At 47.4% G+C, this 18,231-nt stretch overlaps 2 protein-coding genes across 4 annotated transcripts; one reads left to right on the forward strand and one right to left on the reverse strand.

Moving 5' to 3' along the window:
• Positions 1-6,659: 6,659 nt before the first annotated feature.
• LOC133909043 (succinate dehydrogenase subunit 5, mitochondrial-like) lies at positions 6,660-10,669 on the forward strand. The gene is made up of 5 exons (XM_062351313.1): positions 6,660-6,880; positions 8,036-8,340; positions 8,418-8,603; positions 10,396-10,482; positions 10,514-10,669. The coding sequence occupies exons 1-4, from the start codon at positions 6,736-6,738 to the stop codon at positions 10,450-10,452; spliced, it is 693 nt and encodes a 230-aa protein (XP_062207297.1). The 5' UTR covers positions 6,660-6,735; the 3' UTR covers positions 10,453-10,482; positions 10,514-10,669.
• A 506-nt stretch (positions 10,670-11,175) lies between these two features.
• LOC133909044 (amino acid transporter AVT6C-like) lies at positions 11,176-16,969 on the reverse strand. 3 transcript variants are annotated; one of them, XM_062351316.1, is made up of 5 exons: positions 16,536-16,969; positions 16,240-16,392; positions 12,219-12,422; positions 11,651-12,116; positions 11,176-11,541 (listed from the first exon to the last, which is right to left on the reverse strand). In XM_062351316.1, exons 1-5 carry the CDS (start codon positions 16,936-16,938, stop codon positions 11,391-11,393), a joined length of 1,377 nt encoding a protein of 458 aa, XP_062207300.1. In that variant the 5' UTR covers positions 16,939-16,969; the 3' UTR covers positions 11,176-11,390. The 3 variants fall into 3 exon arrangements, with proteins under 3 accessions (XP_062207300.1, XP_062207301.1, XP_062207298.1); XM_062351317.1 differs by having other exon boundaries at positions 16,566-16,968; XM_062351314.1 differs by lacking the exons at positions 16,240-16,392; positions 16,536-16,969 and adding exons at positions 12,823-12,972; positions 13,053-13,635.
• Positions 16,970-18,231: the final 1,262 nt, after the last annotated feature.

Genomic DNA, 18,231 nt, shown 5'->3' on the forward strand with positions numbered 1-18,231 from the left:
GCTGACATCGCGCGATCGGCGGGAGATTCGCCTGACAGTTGCGTCGATCGAGGCGACGCTTCGCCGAGCGAACCGTCTGGGGCGGCAGTTTTTGAATTTTTGAACTATAAAAAGGGGGAATGGATCGGACCGTTCCCCTTTTTTACGCTCTCTCGCACTTGCGCTCCTGCCTTCTTTGTGCTCCGAAGCCCTCAGGAAACTCCCAGGCGACCGGAGCGTTCTCCCTTCTCTCTCTCTTCACCACCAAAAAACACCCTCCATCCTGACGAGATGACGAGGGTTGGAGGAGGTCGCCGGGACAAGACTTCAGACAGCATCTTGCCGGAGTCTCGTCTGAGGAACGAGGAGGCGGCAGATAAGATTAGGAAGCTGTTGGTACCGGAGGGTCAGGAAGGTGCCGTGGTGGTGAGGCCGGCGACTCTGACGCCGGCGACGACCGTCCCTGGGCGGACCGTCCTCTTCACCTCTTTCGTGGCGGCGGGGCTAGTGCCGCCGTTCTCCGCCTTCTTTCTGCAAGTGCTGGAGACGTACGGCATTCAAATGGTGCACCTAAGCCCCAATTCCGTCGTGGCGTTGGCGGTCTTCGCGCATCTCTGCGAAATGTTCGTGGGGGTGATGCAGTCGGCGACGCTGCTTCGCCACTTCTAATCGGTTACCCCTCCTCCTTTACAAATCGGGTCCTCCTCTCTTTATATACAAGAGAGAGGGAGAACTTACAATTGAGCCCAATTAGCAGACCCATGCATAGCTAGATATTCAACTCTAAGATCATATCCTAGAGAACCGGGTGAGCCCAACTTGCCCTGAGAGCTTTGAGTGCCTATCCCAACAATAGAATGTCTCCACGCCTGCCTTCTCTGGCAGCCCGACCTGTCCCATCGTCTTGCACCATAAGATCGTCTGCCAAGTTGTCCTATCCCTACGCCCCACGAGTATACATGGAAAACCGTCCACTTGTCTGATCGTTCTATAGACCTTGTCTTGTCAGTCGTGCGGTGCTGCGCTAGCCCGCAAGGTCCCATATGTAGCATTTAATGATACGGGATGGGGTAGTGCCCAACCACGCCGAACATGACATTGTTCACTGGATGAGGTGATTGGGAAAGAAAAACACTTGAGTAGATAGCAATAAATACGATTAGATGGGTTAGGTAAGAACCGGGCTCATGACCAACAAGGGCTAATCGTAGGATCTCATAATATCGTATCGAGGCTAGTCACGCAAGCCTTGCACTAGTCGTGCGAGCTTGAATCTAGTCGCACGATGGGCCAGGGTTCAGAAAATATTCCTTACCAGTCATCATACCTCTCGTGGGTAGGGCCCGTTAGTTAGGACGCCCCCTTACTCAATGCTCTAACAGTTATGGAATGATTGTTATATGAGTCAATGGTTCGAATAGAATCACAAAATAAAAACACGGTACGTAAAAGCTATTATGCTAGTAATAATAACATAGTAGCATGAAAAAAAGACAATAACATAACACCATCTAGGCATACATCACATTGACGATAAAAGGCTGAGGTGATGTTCCTATAGCTGGACTCAAATTGGTTCATATTGCAAGTGTGGTCGACCACAGTCGACACCTTTCAGTAGTCAACTCACTTCCCCTTGAAGCCGTGCACCTGTCACGAGTAACCCGTCTTCACGCACTTGACATCATATTTCTTCTTGTTTGACTTCACAACATAAAACAACCTTCGAAACGATGTTGCCCATTAAGTCATTATATCCTTCATGGTCTGACTGGTATAATACTTAGTACATTGGGTCACCTCATTCTGTGTATGCTCTTAAGCTACTTGATTCCCCTCGTTCACCATAAGATTGTTGAAATTAGGATTATTCCAGTCCGTAGAAACATGAGCATCATCCGAGATGTCATACTCAGGGGATTCGTCAGCCTGAAGATCATCCCGCTTCATCTGTTCAATTAGAGAAGAGATTCGTTCTCCCTCGTCTGCCTCATCGGGGATACTCTGATGAATTTGCATCCGGATGGACATCATGCTCATACTCTTCCTCATCACCCTCCTCCTCCGCGTACCCTCACCCTACATCTCCTCACCGACTCCTTATTCTTCTATTGCACAAGTAACATAGGAGGCTAACCTCTGTGCACAACATCCTGCAGTTACCTCTTCCACGCTAAATCTTTTCAGAGCGGGTACACCTCCTAGTACACACCATCTCTCAATCGGTTGTTCATAATGTTAATGTTCATCTCTTGAACCTCGGGGTCTATTTTAAAACCCCGCATCAACCAGTCATACAAGTATGAGATACCTTTGTCCATTGAGTGAAATACGGATAATACTACCCTTTCAGATCATATAATATTTCATTGTCTCCATAAAAAATCCTAAGCTGCTACATATTTGACATACCTGACAACCATCGACGAAAACACTAACATTATTATGACATAACATACATAATTATGTAAAACCACATCTACAATGAAAAATTGATTATAAATATAGCCCAATAAATAATCTATACTGCAATTAAATATCTCCATATCGCTATATCAAACATCTCTAAATTCTACATATACTACTCAGTTATGCATATATTATATTTAAATCATACATCTAATACATAACATATGTCTAAATACTATATCTAATAGCTAAAAAATACATATAAAAATGATCTAATCGCTAATCTGTATCTAACACTAATTTTAAAAATAGATCTACATTCTAACCTACATCTATTAGCTACCTTATCAGGTTTATAAAATATTCTAGATTTAACATCTACCTTATATCAAAATCTACCACTAGTGACTATTCTATCGGATTTATAAATAAATTAAGAAAAAAAGCATACATTCTTCCTTCAACAGAGCTTCATCGCACAATTTCTCCCTGTGAGGAACCGTCCAAATAGTATTCTAATTAATCATCAGGAGGATCATTATTCATAATCACAACCTCGACGATTAACCAGAATACCATTCCGGTAGTCCCGGCACGTGTTTTGTGCCCAGGATCGGAACACATGCCTTCCAACTCAAATATCACAACACAGTTTAATAGAGAGCAAATAATTAAACTGAATTACCATTATTAAACATGCAACTGCTTCCACAATTTACAACAAAACAGGAACAACAACAACTATGCAGCGGAAGAAAAACCTATACAACAAAAGAGTATGGAGCCGTATGCCCTTAGGCTCCATACCAAAAGCGCCGGAGTTCGGAGTAGAAGGTGCTACTCCTGCCCGCCACCCTGATCGGCAGGCACAAAGTAGCCGAACACCGCCTCTTCCTCGCCAACCTGCGGACCTGAAAACAACTTAAGGGCAGCACCCTTAGTACGAAGGTACTAGCAAGTCTTACACAGTATGAGTATATATATTCTCGACTCCAAGGATCATGCATTTAAAGCTGTAGCAAGGATTAAGACATGTTTAAGTTCATTAAGCGGTAAGCAACCTAGACTCTAGGTGTAAGCAACTGACTTAACCAACCACCGACTCAAACCCTGCCAACCAACTGATCAAAACAGATATATAACAACAAGTGTATAAAAGCAAACCATTCCCACCAAACCACCAACCACATACCGACCAAACCACCCCAATCCAACCATGCCACAACCCACATCGAAACTCTACGACCAAAACATGGTCGCTCGGTGGAGATAAGCGATAGCGATGCTCATGACCGAGAGCGCGGCAGTTCGAACTGATTATACACCCTGCAGGGGATACTCCTGGACCCACACGACACAGGGACCATACGGCTTGTGCCACCCGCTAAGATGCGCACAAGGGGGTACCCGTGACAACCTTTCCCAACCAGGCCCAACCATGTGGATCAACCATAGCTCGGCACGGCGGTATTAGAACTACTCCCCGAGCAAACTAATACCGCTAAAAGCCCGGACTCAAACCGGACTCACACCGTCTATGACGAGGCCCACATGACCACGTCTGCGAAGGTAATCGGCTCGCCTACCATTATATCAGCATGTGGTGAGTAAGGTATGTGCTAAAGCCGACTACACCGATGATCGGTGCTTAACCGGTGCAAGCGGTCTACAGTGTCCGGGTTCCCTCCCCGAACTGCCTGAGGACTCCTCGTGAGCAGATGACACCCCTAACACCGCCCACACCTCGTCTCAACTCACCACTCACCAAACCGACTCATCATCAACACAACCATAAGTGCGAACAAATAATAAGTCCTAGGCTCGCGACAACGGTGGACGCCGTCGTCGACTTCTACCGGAAAGCCCAAGTACCACTAAGCATAGCGAACTAAAATTAGACCTCGATGACACCACTAGGCTCCTAGGAACAACACATGACACGTGACCGAAATGGGATAATGCATCGGCATAGGTTCTACCCAACTCAGTACCCGACACATGCAATGTATACATAAGCGTAGATAACATATTAAAATTTCAAGTAGACACGGTGCAATATGAACGATGCTTGCCTTGCTGCCCTGAATCAGAAAGGTGGGACGCCTCACGATCGCCCACGGCCTCCGGGATCGACGGATCGGCGTTCACTACAGAGAGCAACGCGTGCAATGTAATGAGCATGTATGAAATGCGATCATGTAAGAAAAATATGCTCCACAATACATGACAATATTATTCCAAGATCGTACTGACCAAACTAGAATTTTCCAAGTGGTCTCAAAAAGTTTGGAGTTCCTACGAATTAACTACGAATTTTACAAGCTATCAGCTATCAGGAAAGCCTGATAAACCGTGCTCGGGTGCCCGGGATGAACAGTACTCACGGGGGTACCCGGGGTGAACAGTACCCGGGGGTGCTCGGGATCGACCGTGCTCGGGTGCTCGGGGTGAACAGTACAGGGGGCGCTCGGGGTGCTCGGGTGAACAGTACCCGGGGGTCGTCGGGTGAACAATACCCGGGGTGCTCGGTGAACAGTACCCGGGGGTCCTCGGGGTCGACCGTGCTCGGGGTGCTCGGGGTGAACAGTACAGGGGTGCTCGGGGTGCTCGGGTGAACAGTACCGGGGTCGTCGGGTGAACAGTACCCGGGGTGCTCGGGTGAACAGTACCCCCGGGGGTCCTCGGGATCGACCGTGCTCGGGGTGCTCGGGGTGAACAGTACATGGGTGCTCGGGAGTGCTCGGGGTGACTGCGCTCGTGCTCGGGTGAACAGTACCCGGGGGTCGTCGGGTGAACAGTACCCCCGGGGGTCGTCGGTGAACAGTATCAGGGGGTGCTCGGTGAACAGTACCCGGGGTGCTCGGGTGAACAGTACTCGGCGCTACAGTAAAATCAGCCTCGCGCAGCTCCAGAACAGCAGCCATTACGAAGGGAAAAACTGAGCTAAACTAACCTGGGAGTCTCTCTAAATCAAAAGTAAAAATGCCTAGAAGGGTGTACAGGGTCTAGACTTTGCTCAACCGCCTAGCAACATGATTCCTAACTCAAATCCACATAAATCCTCATTTGTTCCCAGACTGTAGAACTTTAAGAACTTTGCAACCCTAGTTCCAGATTCAAGATCTATCCAACCAAAAATGAGCATACTTGCCATGGGAGCCTAGCAGACTCACCTAAGGTCCTTTGCTGAGGTTGGTGACCGCCAGTTGAAGGAGGAAACGACGGAAAATGGCTTGGAGAAGAGAGGAAAAACTGCTGCTTCCTTGCTTCTCCCAAAGAACACCAAACAAGTTCAGAACCAGCTCGAATTCCTTCGGGGAAACTGAAAATGAATTGGATGGACGAGTAGTCCTTGAGCTGGTGGTCTCGTGAGTACCACATACGTACCTTGATCTTGCTCCCAGAGGTAGGGATCCAAAAGGGAAAAATGGAGCCTAAGAGAGAGAGTGAGAGAGACAGCCAACTCCAACTTGCTTCCTCAAAAAGCCTTATGTGGTGGAGTGGGTGAGGAGTACGTATGGGCAAGTTTGAGGGGAGAGAGAGCTGTTGCCCACTTATAGAGAGATATTTTCCACCCAAGTGGGCCCCATTTACCTAGAGGAAAGTTCAGACTTGCTTCCAGCTCCTTTATTTCTCTTAGTTTTTCCTTCTCCCACCTCATTGACTCAAAGTGAAGTGCTCCAGTGACCCAAACTGGAACATGAAGCTGAAATTGCATGTTTTAGGATTAAAACACACAATTATGGATTTCGGGACGTGACACTCCCTCTCCCTCTCCCATCCCCTCCCCTCCTCTCCCCTCCTCTCGGCTGTATGGGAATGAAATAAGCAGTTGACGTCAGCAGAGCTAACACGACCAAATTAAATAGCCAAAAGGTCTCCCTTGTTGGATAGGTCCGCCCGATGCCGTAGCTACGAAGGTTTCACCCGTTCATTGAGTGAGCGGGCGAGACTAAGTTCTTGCTCACTGAACGGATGAGAACTTCCTCTCTCCAGTTATTTAATGCACTGAACATCGAGTCCACAAATTCTTGCCTGTTCAAGAGGCAGAATATTATTCTCATTCATTGAACGAACAACGATAGCCTACGCATACAATATTTTCAAATGTACATGTATTCTCCAAAATATTAAAAAATATAAAAAATTCGAAAACAATCAGCTCACGACGATGGGCCCGGCCCGCACAATCCCAGCACTGCCCGGCCTGGCCCGGCCCGGCCCGCTACATTACGGCCCGAGAACGACCGCAGTAAACAACCCGTCCATAGCTATCACCTGAACGAAACTCCGCAAGAGGCCTCCACTTCCTCCTCCGTCTCGCGACCATCTCTCCCGACCACGGCGATGGCCGCCGCCGCCGCTCTCCGCTCCTCCTCCGTCACGCGCCGCCTCCTACGCCTTGCTCCGGCCGCCTCGTCGGCGCTATCCGCCGCCTCCCGCCCCGCCGTGGCGGTGGCGCCGCTCTTGCGTCCGGTCGCCGCCGTCTCAGGTTCTCCACGCGCCACATCTTTTTGACTGCCTGTTGATAATACTATACTACATGTCGGTGTATGGATCACGACGATCTATATTTTGGGTGCCGCTGGAGTCGCTCCCGATTAGGATGTTTCTAGATTCGTTATTAGCGTGTCGATACGGAGCCCTAATTACTAGGGAGATTTGAACTCTGGCGTGATGCAATCTGGGAGATTTTATTGTAGGGCCAGAAACTATGACTCCATATGCTAGGGTGTATTATACAGAAAGTTTGGCGGGAGTTATGACATATTAACATGAAGATTAGGAGTTGCCTGAACTCCATCTCAGGTGTGAAATGAGGTTCTGGAGTGTTTTTTTTTTCTGGGTTGATGTCTAATCAAACTATTGAACGCGCCCACTTTCTTACATATAGCATTGCTGGGTATACAGGATTTGGGAAAACTAGCAACGACGAAGTGTTGTTTGTGTTTTTCACGCATGGGGTCAGGGTCTCAGGGACAGCATTAGAGTGTGACTGTTTAGGGTTGGTCCGTGCTACGCTAATAATTGCACGGAGAGTTGGTTTGAAAGACAGGGAAGGGACATGCTTGTGTTGTTGCCACCCACGCTTAGCATATGCGGTGAGCTGTGCTGATAGAAAGGTTGAAGGGGGGTAACATAACCCCACCGTTGTATTTTCCAAAATTTTGTGGTCTCAACTATGAACTGATTGGAGTAAGGGATATAGTCATCAATTTGCTCCTGTGAAGGTAATTAACTAAAATGAGGATATGAAGGGACTTTTTTCTATGTTATCTGTGATGAAAATTATTGGTTGTTGATACTCATCTTTCACCCAAATATATGCTGGATTCTGTGAACAAGATGGTTAAATTAAAGAAATTCTAGCATACAGGAGATTATGGAATGATAAAATCTGATTGATATGTGATTCAAAGTGGTTAACTTACTTTTAATGTGATCGTGCAATTTTCTAGATTTTTTTTTGTGTGAAGTTGTTATGGATGTCAGTTTTTTTTTTTCCTTTTGATTTTTATTTTTTGTACTTGTGGTTATACATGTTAGAGGAGTCAATGATGCCTTACCAGTTTTCATTTCGCTGTGATGCTAACACTGTACTGTACTTCAAACATCTTATTGTTGATTGTCCATGTTATAAACTCAGGTGGGAACAATCCTATCTCATGGAACTTGAGGCGCTTCTTCAGTTCAAATGAAAAGCATTTGCCTGCAATATCTGACCCAGAGATAGAATCTGCATTTAAGGATTTGATGGCTGCTAGTTGGAATGAACTTCCAGATTCTCTTGTAGATGAAGCAAAGAAAGCTGTATCTAAAACTACTGATGATACAGCTGGTCAAGAGGCTTTGAAAAATGTATTTCGTGCAGCTGAGGCATGTGAAGAATTTGGCGGAGTTTTAGTTACCCTAAGAATGGCTCTTGATGATCTTTGCGGCCTGACTGGTGAAGTCAGTACTTATTGTCTCTATCTCCTCATGTTTCTTTTTTGCGCTTATATCATTCTGATCAAGCCTAGCTTTTTCAGAATGTGGGTCCTTTGCCTGGTTATATTGAAGATGCTGTTAAAGCTGCATATAATCGCTACATGACATATCTGGAGTCCTTTGGCCCTGAGGAAAATTATCTACGAAAGAAGGTGGAGACTGAGTTGGGGACTAAAATGATACACCTCAAAATGCGATGCAGTGGCATAGGTTCTGAGTGGGGAAAGGTGTGTTTCTCTCGAATTTTACTTGTCCCTGCAGTACAGTTTTATTCAATGTCGGCTTTTGTTGTAGAAATCGAATATCTGATACTTTTGTGGTTATTGATGCTTGCAAAAGTTTCCGTCTGTTATAATTGGGTGTCTCATAGTTCCATTTAAGATTGTTTTTAGCTTTTGTTTATTTGTTACATATGCAGTTGTACCGTAATTCTAGCAAAATTTCAGCTTGGTCACTGCTTGACTGATTTGTATCTTTATTTTTCATGCTTGCTTTTCTCCTTTCCACAAGATATTACCTGTCTCAGAAAAGCTATTATATACTTTAATCTATATTTTCCCTAACGGATCAGTTTTTCCATACCGAGACCAGTCCATGATTTACAGAAACCGGCATATCAGCTATCGCTGGGATCTTGGACCCCGGTATCGATACTATTTTGTTTATACAAGAAAAGGTAGGGGTAGCATGGAATGTCTATAAATACTTTGGCTTCGTCAAACAATCTATCATTCAAGATTCAACTATGATAATCAATTCATCATCTTATTCATCATTTGGTTTTGTAAAGTAAGGAAAATACACCCAACAGCCAACCATAGCTGGCTGTGAACGTTCACCGAGTGTCATACTCTCTAACATCCTAGGAACATGTGGCATATTGGCTTGATTAATCAGATTGTTCTGTATGCCATAGAGCTCGTGATACCAGAAAATGCACGACTTTTCCTGTTTCTTGCACTTCCAGTTGAGCACTTACAGACAGTTCACATGTTAAATCTGAAGAACCAAGAATGGTTCCCTTCTGTCTGTAATGTGGCAACAAAAAACAGACAGCTGTTTGGTCACCACCAGACACCAGTTAATGTCAATCCTCTCAGCAGGTAGGATTTTGTGAATCTCAGTCTATCAGATATTTTGGAATTGGTGTAATATGTGTGTTGGACTGGGTTATATTGATTCAGGGTAATTTAGTTATTTCTAAATTGGTAAATGCTTTCTTTTTCCCCCAAGTTTCAGCAGAAACCAGCAAAACAAGCACGCGTTCTGGCTGATTCCTGGCCAGTGTTGTTGTTGCGGTGTGGGCCACAGACCCAAGGAGAAGACCCAGAAGGATATCGTGGTATTGTTCGTGCGGTACTGTAGCAGGAGCCCGCACAGGAGATAAGATCAGTTAGCTTGCCCGTTTAGTTAGAGATAAATTAGATTAGGGAATTAGAGATTGTTAAGGATTAGTTTCGTTTAAGCAGATTTGTTTCTATCTATTAGTTACTTGATTGTTAAGTAGCCTCTCTATATAAGGAGAGGTGGATTATCAATAAATGGTAAGCAAGAATTAAGAAGGAAAAGTCCTTGCTGTGCTGTGGGCTTAGGACCCCGTCGGCCATCTCTTCCACCACCCAAAGCCAATGCATATCAGTTGTCTTGTCTTCCTCCATGTTCTTTCCCTTGTGACAATACAAGCAGACAAAAGCAGCTTTATAAGAATGGTATGGCTTTTTTTTTAAAAAAAAAAACACCTTGTGCACGTGATTGTAGTTTCGCCTTCGTGGGGGATGGATGTGTCACAGTGTCGCTCCCATGTCATGATTGTTAATACTGGAAGATACATTTTCTTTTAGTGTTTTGGCTTTCCAAATGAATTATTTCGTGATGAAAATGGATGAGGACCTGCTCTACTTCATACCATGTGTGGAATAATGTTCTCATTTCGACGCACAGCTGGTTTGCCTGTTTTGCCAGGATTGAAGCTAGTGAATTTAGTTATACTTACTCATAACATAATTGTTCTGCATGCAGATCACCCTGATTGGCACCTCAGGGATCTCAGGTTCCTACGTTGAGTTAAGGGCATGATGTAAGTCTGCAGATAAGAACCATGGAATCATCAATGGGCTGAGGAAGTCTGTAGATCAGGATCGGCTGTTCCATTTTTTTCCTTTCCCTGTGTAGCTACCATGTCAATAACGACGCGATCATCAAACTGCTGTGCACTTCAAGTAACTCTAGATGCTCCAGTCTTTGTCGCTGTAATAAGAATGTGTTTCCGAATGGTCACATTTTTTTTTGCTCCTTGGTGCATGTGCTTGAATCCTGTTGATTCTGTTCACTGTTAGCATGCGCTTGACTTCTTCTACCCGTGTGAATCATCAATTATACTTTGTCTTTATTCATGAAATAGTGCAATGACTTTGCTTGCAAATCGAAGAGTCTGAAACATTGCAAAAATACCGTGACCTGCATTTTTTTTATGCGAGGGTTTAGCAATCTGAATGTGCATATCTTATCAATATTCACTGTGTACGGGTGTTTGCATGCTAAATTCAAACCTATTAGAAGCAATTAAAGTCTAATCTGTTATGTTATTGAAATGGTGTTAAAGGAGTTTCCACATTTGCTCGCTCTGCAAGGCTAATACTTAGATATTGGATAAATTCCTTGTATGACATGGTATGCCACTGGTGACTGCTGTAGTGATGTTAGTGAAATCACTGTAATTGACATGTGGACTCATCTTGTCAGTGACACGTGAGTGGCATATAAGGATAAGGCTAGTGATTGGGAATTTTTTAAAATGTATTTTTAGTACTGCAAACAATATTTATTATTACTATTGTACACAGTAATGTATCACCAGTACAAGCACAATAATGGCCGGGGGTTGTTGGGCCAAGCTTGCATCTCATGAACCGAAGCAATATCTCATCATTCTCTCTAAGAACAAAACCAAAGAGAGGAATGTTACACGCGCAGGAATCTTCACTGTGTTGGGCTGTATACGATGACGGCACGATTTATCTGCTAGCTACATGACCCCCTCTGACTTTGTCGCTGGTGGAGCTCATGATGTTTGAGGCAATGGCGATGCTGCTCGTGATCACAGCCAGAATGATCATCGTCGCCGCTAATGCCTTGTCCTTCCGTTTTGCTATTCCATGAACATCCCTGGAAAAAGAAATCGATTGTTAGATTCCAAGCGAGCATATTTTTGAAAGGAAAAGTGTTGCAGGATTTCTGAATTTTTCTTGCGTAAAGCAATTAAGCAATGGCGTACCTGAGGACAATGGCGGCAGGGAAGATCAACGAGATGGTGACAGCGAACGTGGATCCGGAGTACTCGAAGAGCGTCCAGATGCTGGGGATGGCGATGGCCAGCGCGTAGAGCACCGCCATGAGAACGGCCGTTAGGGACACGAACCGCCCCGTGTCGGTGGCCAGTGGCCGGCGTCCAGGGAAGAGGAGCTCATCGACGTTGACCCGGAGCGAGAAGAGGAGGAGCGGGAACACGAGCACGAGGTGCAGCGCGTAGCTGAGGCGCGCCGCGTCGTTGAGCGCCTGCGGGACCCCCGCGCCGGAGCTGCGGTCGAAGTTGGCGAGCACGTCGGCCATGGTGGCGTCCCCGAAGAGGAGGTAGCCGAAGAAGCCGACCGCCGCGTAGATGGCGGCGCAGAGCACGAGGGAGATGCGCACGGCCGCCACCATGTCTGACGTCTTGCTCAGCTCCGCGCGGATCGGGTGCACTGCAGTAGTTGCAAGCGACGTGCGTGTCAGGCAAAGTTGAGACGCGCGCACGGTGCACGGGACATACAATGTTACGATTGCTCAAGAAAAAAAGATGATACCGTTGAAGTGGAATGTGAAGGCGACGACGATGACGGGGACAGCGGTGAAGAGCTCGAACGGGGAGGAGAGGGTGGAGAAGTCCGGGAGCATCCGCGGCATCGTGGCGGTGCCGGTGAAGAGAGCGTACACCGCGATTCCCAGGCTAATGAGCACGAACACCACCGCCAGTAGGATGGAGATGGCCGATGTGTATCTCAGTGAATCTGCAGAGCAAGCTTGTGAGTACCCACGGGCAGGCAGGCAGGCAGCCACGAAACAATTCTTTACTGCTGCTGAGACAGCCATATTATCGGGCGATCAACTTTGCACTCTTCGAATCAGCCAAGTTTCCCTACCCCACAGCAGGACCACGCTACTACGTCCTGAAGTCCTCAGCTAGTATAGTATGGTTGCCCCATGTTCTATGCATGTTCGCGTGTATGTACCACAACGGCACTACCTGACCAAACGACTGAAAACGATGCAAGAGCCAAGAAGTGCCCACCCATGATCTGTGGTTTTTAGCTCCAAACCCTTCCATAACCAAAGAAATGGTATGATTCTAGTCCAGACGCTGTAGCTTTGCCGGAGTTCGAGCAGAAAGCAGCGCACAAGCTCACGTACCGACACGCTTCCGGAGCACGAGTGGAAGGAGAATCACTGCGGCCGCCATCAGCACCACCTCCCGGCTGGTCCACCAGTGGTGCCCGAACCACTCCTGCAGCACCCCCGCGTGCGCCTCTCCGCCGCTCGCCGCGCCGGACATCACGTCCCCTGCAGGACAGCCTCTAGTCACTCGCACAGGGCGACCGGAACAGGTTAGGACGCTAGCGCTAGGACGGTCGTGGCCTTACCGATGATGATGAGGTAGACGGTGAGGGTCCCGAACGCGTTGAAGGCGACGAACAGGTTGAGCAGCGCGGCCCCGGCGCGGCCGAACGCGTCGCCCATCAGCGCCGAGTACGACGGCGCGTCGCGGGTGTACCGGAGCATGAAGTCGACGGAGGCGTTGGCCAGGACCGCGACGCCGGCGATCAGAGCCACCGCTGGCGCCACGCCGAGCACCCGCATGGCCGCCGGGATCGACATGATGCCGGCACCCACCACGCTCGTCGACACGTTGAACACCGCGCCGAGCACCGACGCTGAGCCGCCGCCCGGGGCCCACGCGTGCTCCGGCAGCAGAGGCGTCTCCGCTGACCCCATGTCACTGCCACCGCGGCCGCCGCTGCCGGCAGAAACGGAGGACGGCGGGTTCTTGGACACCATGGGTAAGTGGGAGAGGAGTGACACGCAGATGGAGGGGCAATTCGGCGTGCATGCGTGTATGTTGGGGAATCGGCAGCTCGAGAGAGCGTGTAAACGTGGCGAGAAAGCGACGGGGGAGCTGCGCCGAGGCTTGGGATAAGAGCTGAGTCAGGGAGAGGAGTGGTCGTGCAGCCGCGCTCACCACCACCGCCCACAAGCCACAGTCCTTTGCCTTACGGAAAGTGACAAGTGGGCCCAAAAGTGGTTCTTGGCTGCTCACGTCTCGTGGTCCGTGTGCGCTAATAATAATGTCGTGACAAATCTTTCAAACTTGCTAGGAGAGATAATCTACATATAATGTCCAATAGTTTATTGCAAAGTTTTAGGGGAATCAGCAGGAACGGAGCTAAAATTATCAAGGGGCCAAAGAGCAAGAGCTAAACAATAAAGGGTGCAAAATAGTGGTTTTTATGTTCTTTGCATGCAAATACAAAGTGCTAATAATGGAGTTAATCAAGCATTTAGGGGAGCCACCTAGCCCCCTGTTGCCAAATAGTGGTTATGTCGGGTAAAAGCATGTAGCCCTAAAGGAATATACATATGTAAAACAAAAGTGCTGCAGGTAAGATGTATTGTGTCTGCTATAATATATAAAGAGTAAAGAACTATAATACGTAGAAAAAAATCTGATCTAGTCACCGGTTGAATGGAAAAAAACCAAACCGGTGACCTCACTGGTTCAATTCAGCTTAAAGATCATCATGCAATTGAATTGATATGGACCAGTGAAAATCGATTGAACCAGTGGTTTTTCTATTGAACTGGTACTGGTTGGATCGGTTTTGCATTGGAAGTGACAAAAATATTATGTAGCCATAGTCACTTGAACACATAACGTGAGGCAAAGCTGCATGCATTACCGCATTGACCACTACCCAAGTGGACTATATGAACTTATCAACTTAAAAGGGATGTTGTGTATTTGATCTTTATTATTATCTCTCTATGTGACCTCAAATAACTTGTCTATTATTTTTATTTGAACCGATGGTTGAACCAGTGAACCAATAGTCTGATCAGTGAATTGTTGAACCAGTGAACTCATCAGTTTAGTCACCGGTTCGTTTTTTAGTTCGATGCTATAATACCCGTGTTTCTAATAGCCCGACATTTACCTTCTATAACTGTCAGGGGCAAAGTTGGAATCAATCGCATCCCCTCATGTATATAAACTTATAAAGGACCCCATGGGACAGCAAAACCATCCAACATCCATTTTTTCCAAATCTCTGGATGTGGGGGTCAGTGACACGCTTTTTGCAACACTAGGCACAAGGATGAGCGCGGCATGAGGCGCGACGACAGGTGTGGCATGGTTCATTGTGGCGAAGGGTGAAGCAATGGCGTGGGTGCTCTGGACCAGGGTGGTGCGCAGGAGGTTGAAGCGTCTGAGCAGAGGATCAGTGGAGGAGTGAAGGCGCGCAGCCATGGCGTCCTTGCTCTGGATCTGGAACACATAAGGCTAGGAGCAGCGGCCAAGCAGAGGAGTGGACGGGGGTGAGACTCACGAGCGAGAGCGGGCGAGAGCGTCGGTGACTTGGTGTCGTGTGTGTGGTAGTTGGGGAGGGGGTCCTTGGCGAGTTAGGGTTAGGACAGTCGGATGGGCTGGACCGGTTGGGGTTTAGGCAATCAAGCCTTTGACTTTCTCTTATCTCTTAAATTCTTACATACACATGTAAAGCTCATATATCATATACTCAGGGCCGCATGGGGAATCGAAGAATAGAGAACATCTTTTTCTCCGTTGTACATGATGCGGTGAATTCCACCCATTTACATCCCATGGGGGCAAAAGTCGCTCAAACCTACGCCCCTAGTAGGTGACTTCCCCACCCGGAAACGGGGAACGGACCTTGTTGACAGCCCTACTTTCTACTCATTTCCTCTCTCCCTTCTCTACCTCCCTTCTTGTAGTGTTTAGTATGTTCTGTTTGGAATGCGGCATCCTTTCGCCGATTCAAAATCAATCTTTTTATAAAGATGTAGCATTTCAAACAGGAACTATATTTGGAAGCAATTCTCGGAAGAAGAATGTTAACGTACAACTAAGCATGCTGCAGATTGCGGGCAGTGGACATTTCTTGCCTTCCTTTCTCACTAGGGATACATTATTCTTGTTTTTATCACATCGTCCAGAATTTTAGTTTAGTTTAGTTTACTCTCAACACAAGGATGGCAACAAGTAGGGATGGGTATGGATCTATCCATGAGTTAAACTAGAGAGGATCCATACCCATCCCTAGCAACAAAAATGACACTGTTTATATAAAAAAAGGGTTGGTTTTGTTTGAATTTCGAAGGCCAATCAGACAACAATATAACCTCAGCCTCTCAGCTACCTTCAGGCGAAGCCAAGATAAGCTTGCCGAAACGAGGGCAGAGACCCAATCATTTCTTGCTTATGTTAGCGTAACTGGGTAAGCACAATGTGAAACATTCAAAAATCCAACACACACACACACCCTCCAACTAAGTAGCACTCCCAAATAATGCATCCTTAACGTTCAAGCCAAATCAATGGCCACAGCCTGTAGGTCATTATCCACCAAACAAACTGTTTTTCAGATCAACAATTGGAGATCAATTTCAGAATGTCAAATCAAAATGATTCATAATCAGCAGTCTGGCTGTCACCGTGTCACGCAATCTTAACCGAGCTATTGCTCCAAGAAAATGTCAACTAACTTGTCTGGAAGAATGAAAACAGTAATGACAGATGGAATGTGAACTTACCGACGCGGCGGCGGAGCACGAGCGGCAGCAGGAAGAAGATGACGGTGACGAGCAGCACGAACTCCCTCCCCGTCCACCACCGCGCGCCGAACAGCTCCTGCAGCACCCCGGCGTGCTCGTCTCCTCCCCCGACGCTCCCAGACATCACGTCCCCTGCGACCATGAACACAATGTCACGAACTCACGATCTGAATTCTTAATGGGGTCAGGAATGGACGTGCACCACGCCTACACGATTCTTGAAGCAGCAGCTGCGCGTTCTCGTGCTTAGGCGCTCGCGTGTCGCTGTAGCTTACCGATGATGATGAGGTAGACGACGAGGGTACCCGTGGTGGTGAATGCGATGCAGACGTTGAGCACGGCGGCGCCGGCGCGTCCGAACGCGTCGCCTATGAGCCCCGCGTACGTGGGCTTGCCGGCGCCCGCCCACCCCGTGTACCGCAGCATGAACTCGACGGAGACGTCGGAGAGCGCGGCGACGGCGGCGACGAGGAACAACGCGGGAACCACCCCGAGCACCCGCATTGCCGCGGGTATCGACATGATGCCGGCGCCGACGATGCTCGTCGAAACGTTGAACACCGCGCCGGAGACCGACGCCCCGCCGCCTCCGCCGTGGCCGCCCGAGAACTCCGGCAGCAGCGGCTCGTCCAGCGCTCCGGCGCCGGCTCGCTTGTCCGTGCTCGCCGGCGGCGTCATTTTCGTGGGGCTTTCTGGCGTGTGGGTGGCCGTTCGTCGACGGCCGGGCCCGGGAGTGCTTAAAATAGCTCGCGCCAGGTATCGATCGCCAAATGACTCTTGTACCCCTTCCGTGGTGACGAAGGTTACGGGAGAGCTTGTAGCCGGTGCAGGGTGCAGTATGGTAATTCCGTGCGGGAGATGCACGTCGTGAGATGCGAGGTACTACTGTGATCGGAGGGAGAAGTGGCTGCTGCTCGCTGGTGTACCTAGACGGGAATGCGGGCCGGGTTCGCGTTTTGCGATATGAGACGGTGAAACGGGACTTGTTTAGCAGAAGCAGCGGCGGCGGCGGCAGGAAGCTTGAACCATCCAATGATTCGCGTTTTGGCATATGGCTAGCAGCAAATGGCACTTTGGCTACCATTAGCCACAAATTCCTCTCGCCGGAATCCTCACAGGTCACATCACGACGGCCAGGATTTGAAACCAGTGGCCCGACACCGACGGCTCGACGTAAACGGTTTAGACAATCTAGCTTACCCATTTTCCTTTGCTGTCAATACTTGAATGAGGCTACCATATTATTCGCGGTAAATTAGTCTGGATCAGTCTCAACTGCTATACTTTAAGTTTCACCAGAGCTAAGTGTTTTTTTTTATGTCTTAGTGTTTTAACTTCGAGATCTATATAAAATTTAGAATTTATAGAATAAAATAAATTAGTTTAAATATCTATTTTTAATCTAAAATAAAAATAAGATGTCTAAACTAAAAATACTCGATTCGTCCATAACTTAACTCTAATAATCAGCACTATACATTCTTAAAACCGGAGCTCTGTTAAATAAGCCATAATCAAGATGACCTTTGGAAAAATTTGTCTGTATCCTCACAGAGCCCAATAGAGCTTTCTTGGACTTTTAGGCCCGACATGGGTTTTTTTCTCTATCGGCCCGCGAACATAGGCATAAGGTTGATTTTTTTTTCAATATTTCAAGATTATGCTGTTTGAAAAATAATGAGATCTATCCTACTGTCATCCATTCAACGGGTGAGAACAAGATCTCACCCGTTGAATGGGCGAGACTTTGTAGGCCCCGGCTGCTAACGAATTTAATAACCGAAGAGAGGAATGTCTCGCCCGTTCAGCGGGTGAGAACTTGATCTCGCCCGTACAATAGGTGACATATTTGATTTAATTCATTTACAAAAATATATGTATAATTAGTTTTTTAATATAGAATTTGTATTAGGTAAATTGAAAAGTATTACACATTCATTTGGCGAAAAATAGTAGTTATGCATACAGTTG

This window comes from Phragmites australis, chromosome 2 (assembly GCF_958298935.1).
Source record: "Phragmites australis chromosome 2, lpPhrAust1.1, whole genome shotgun sequence".
NCBI lineage: Eukaryota > Viridiplantae > Streptophyta > Magnoliopsida > Poales > Poaceae > Phragmites > Phragmites australis.

Excerpts from the sequence above, each read along its gene's own strand:
- LOC133909044 (XM_062351314.1), bottom strand. The coding sequence starts at position 13,467 with ATGGTGTCCAAGAACCCGCCGTCCTCCGTTTCTGCCGGCAGCGGCGGC. Across the intron at positions 12,423-12,822 it reads CGTGCTCCGGAAGCGTGTCG|ATTCACTGAGATACACATCG; the intron begins GTACGTGAGCTT and ends CTTGCTCTGCAG. Across the intron at positions 12,117-12,218 it reads CTTCACATTCCACTTCAACG|TGCACCCGATCCGCGCGGAG; the intron begins GTATCATCTTTT and ends CAACTACTGCAG.
- LOC133909043 (XM_062351313.1), top strand. The coding sequence starts at position 6,736 with ATGGCCGCCGCCGCCGCTCTCCGCTCCTCCTCCGTCACGCGCCGCCTC. Across the intron at positions 8,341-8,417 it reads TTTGCGGCCTGACTGGTGAA|AATGTGGGTCCTTTGCCTGG; the intron begins GTCAGTACTTAT and ends TAGCTTTTTCAG. Across the intron at positions 8,604-10,395 it reads TAGGTTCTGAGTGGGGAAAG|ATCACCCTGATTGGCACCTC; the intron begins GTGTGTTTCTCT and ends TTCTGCATGCAG.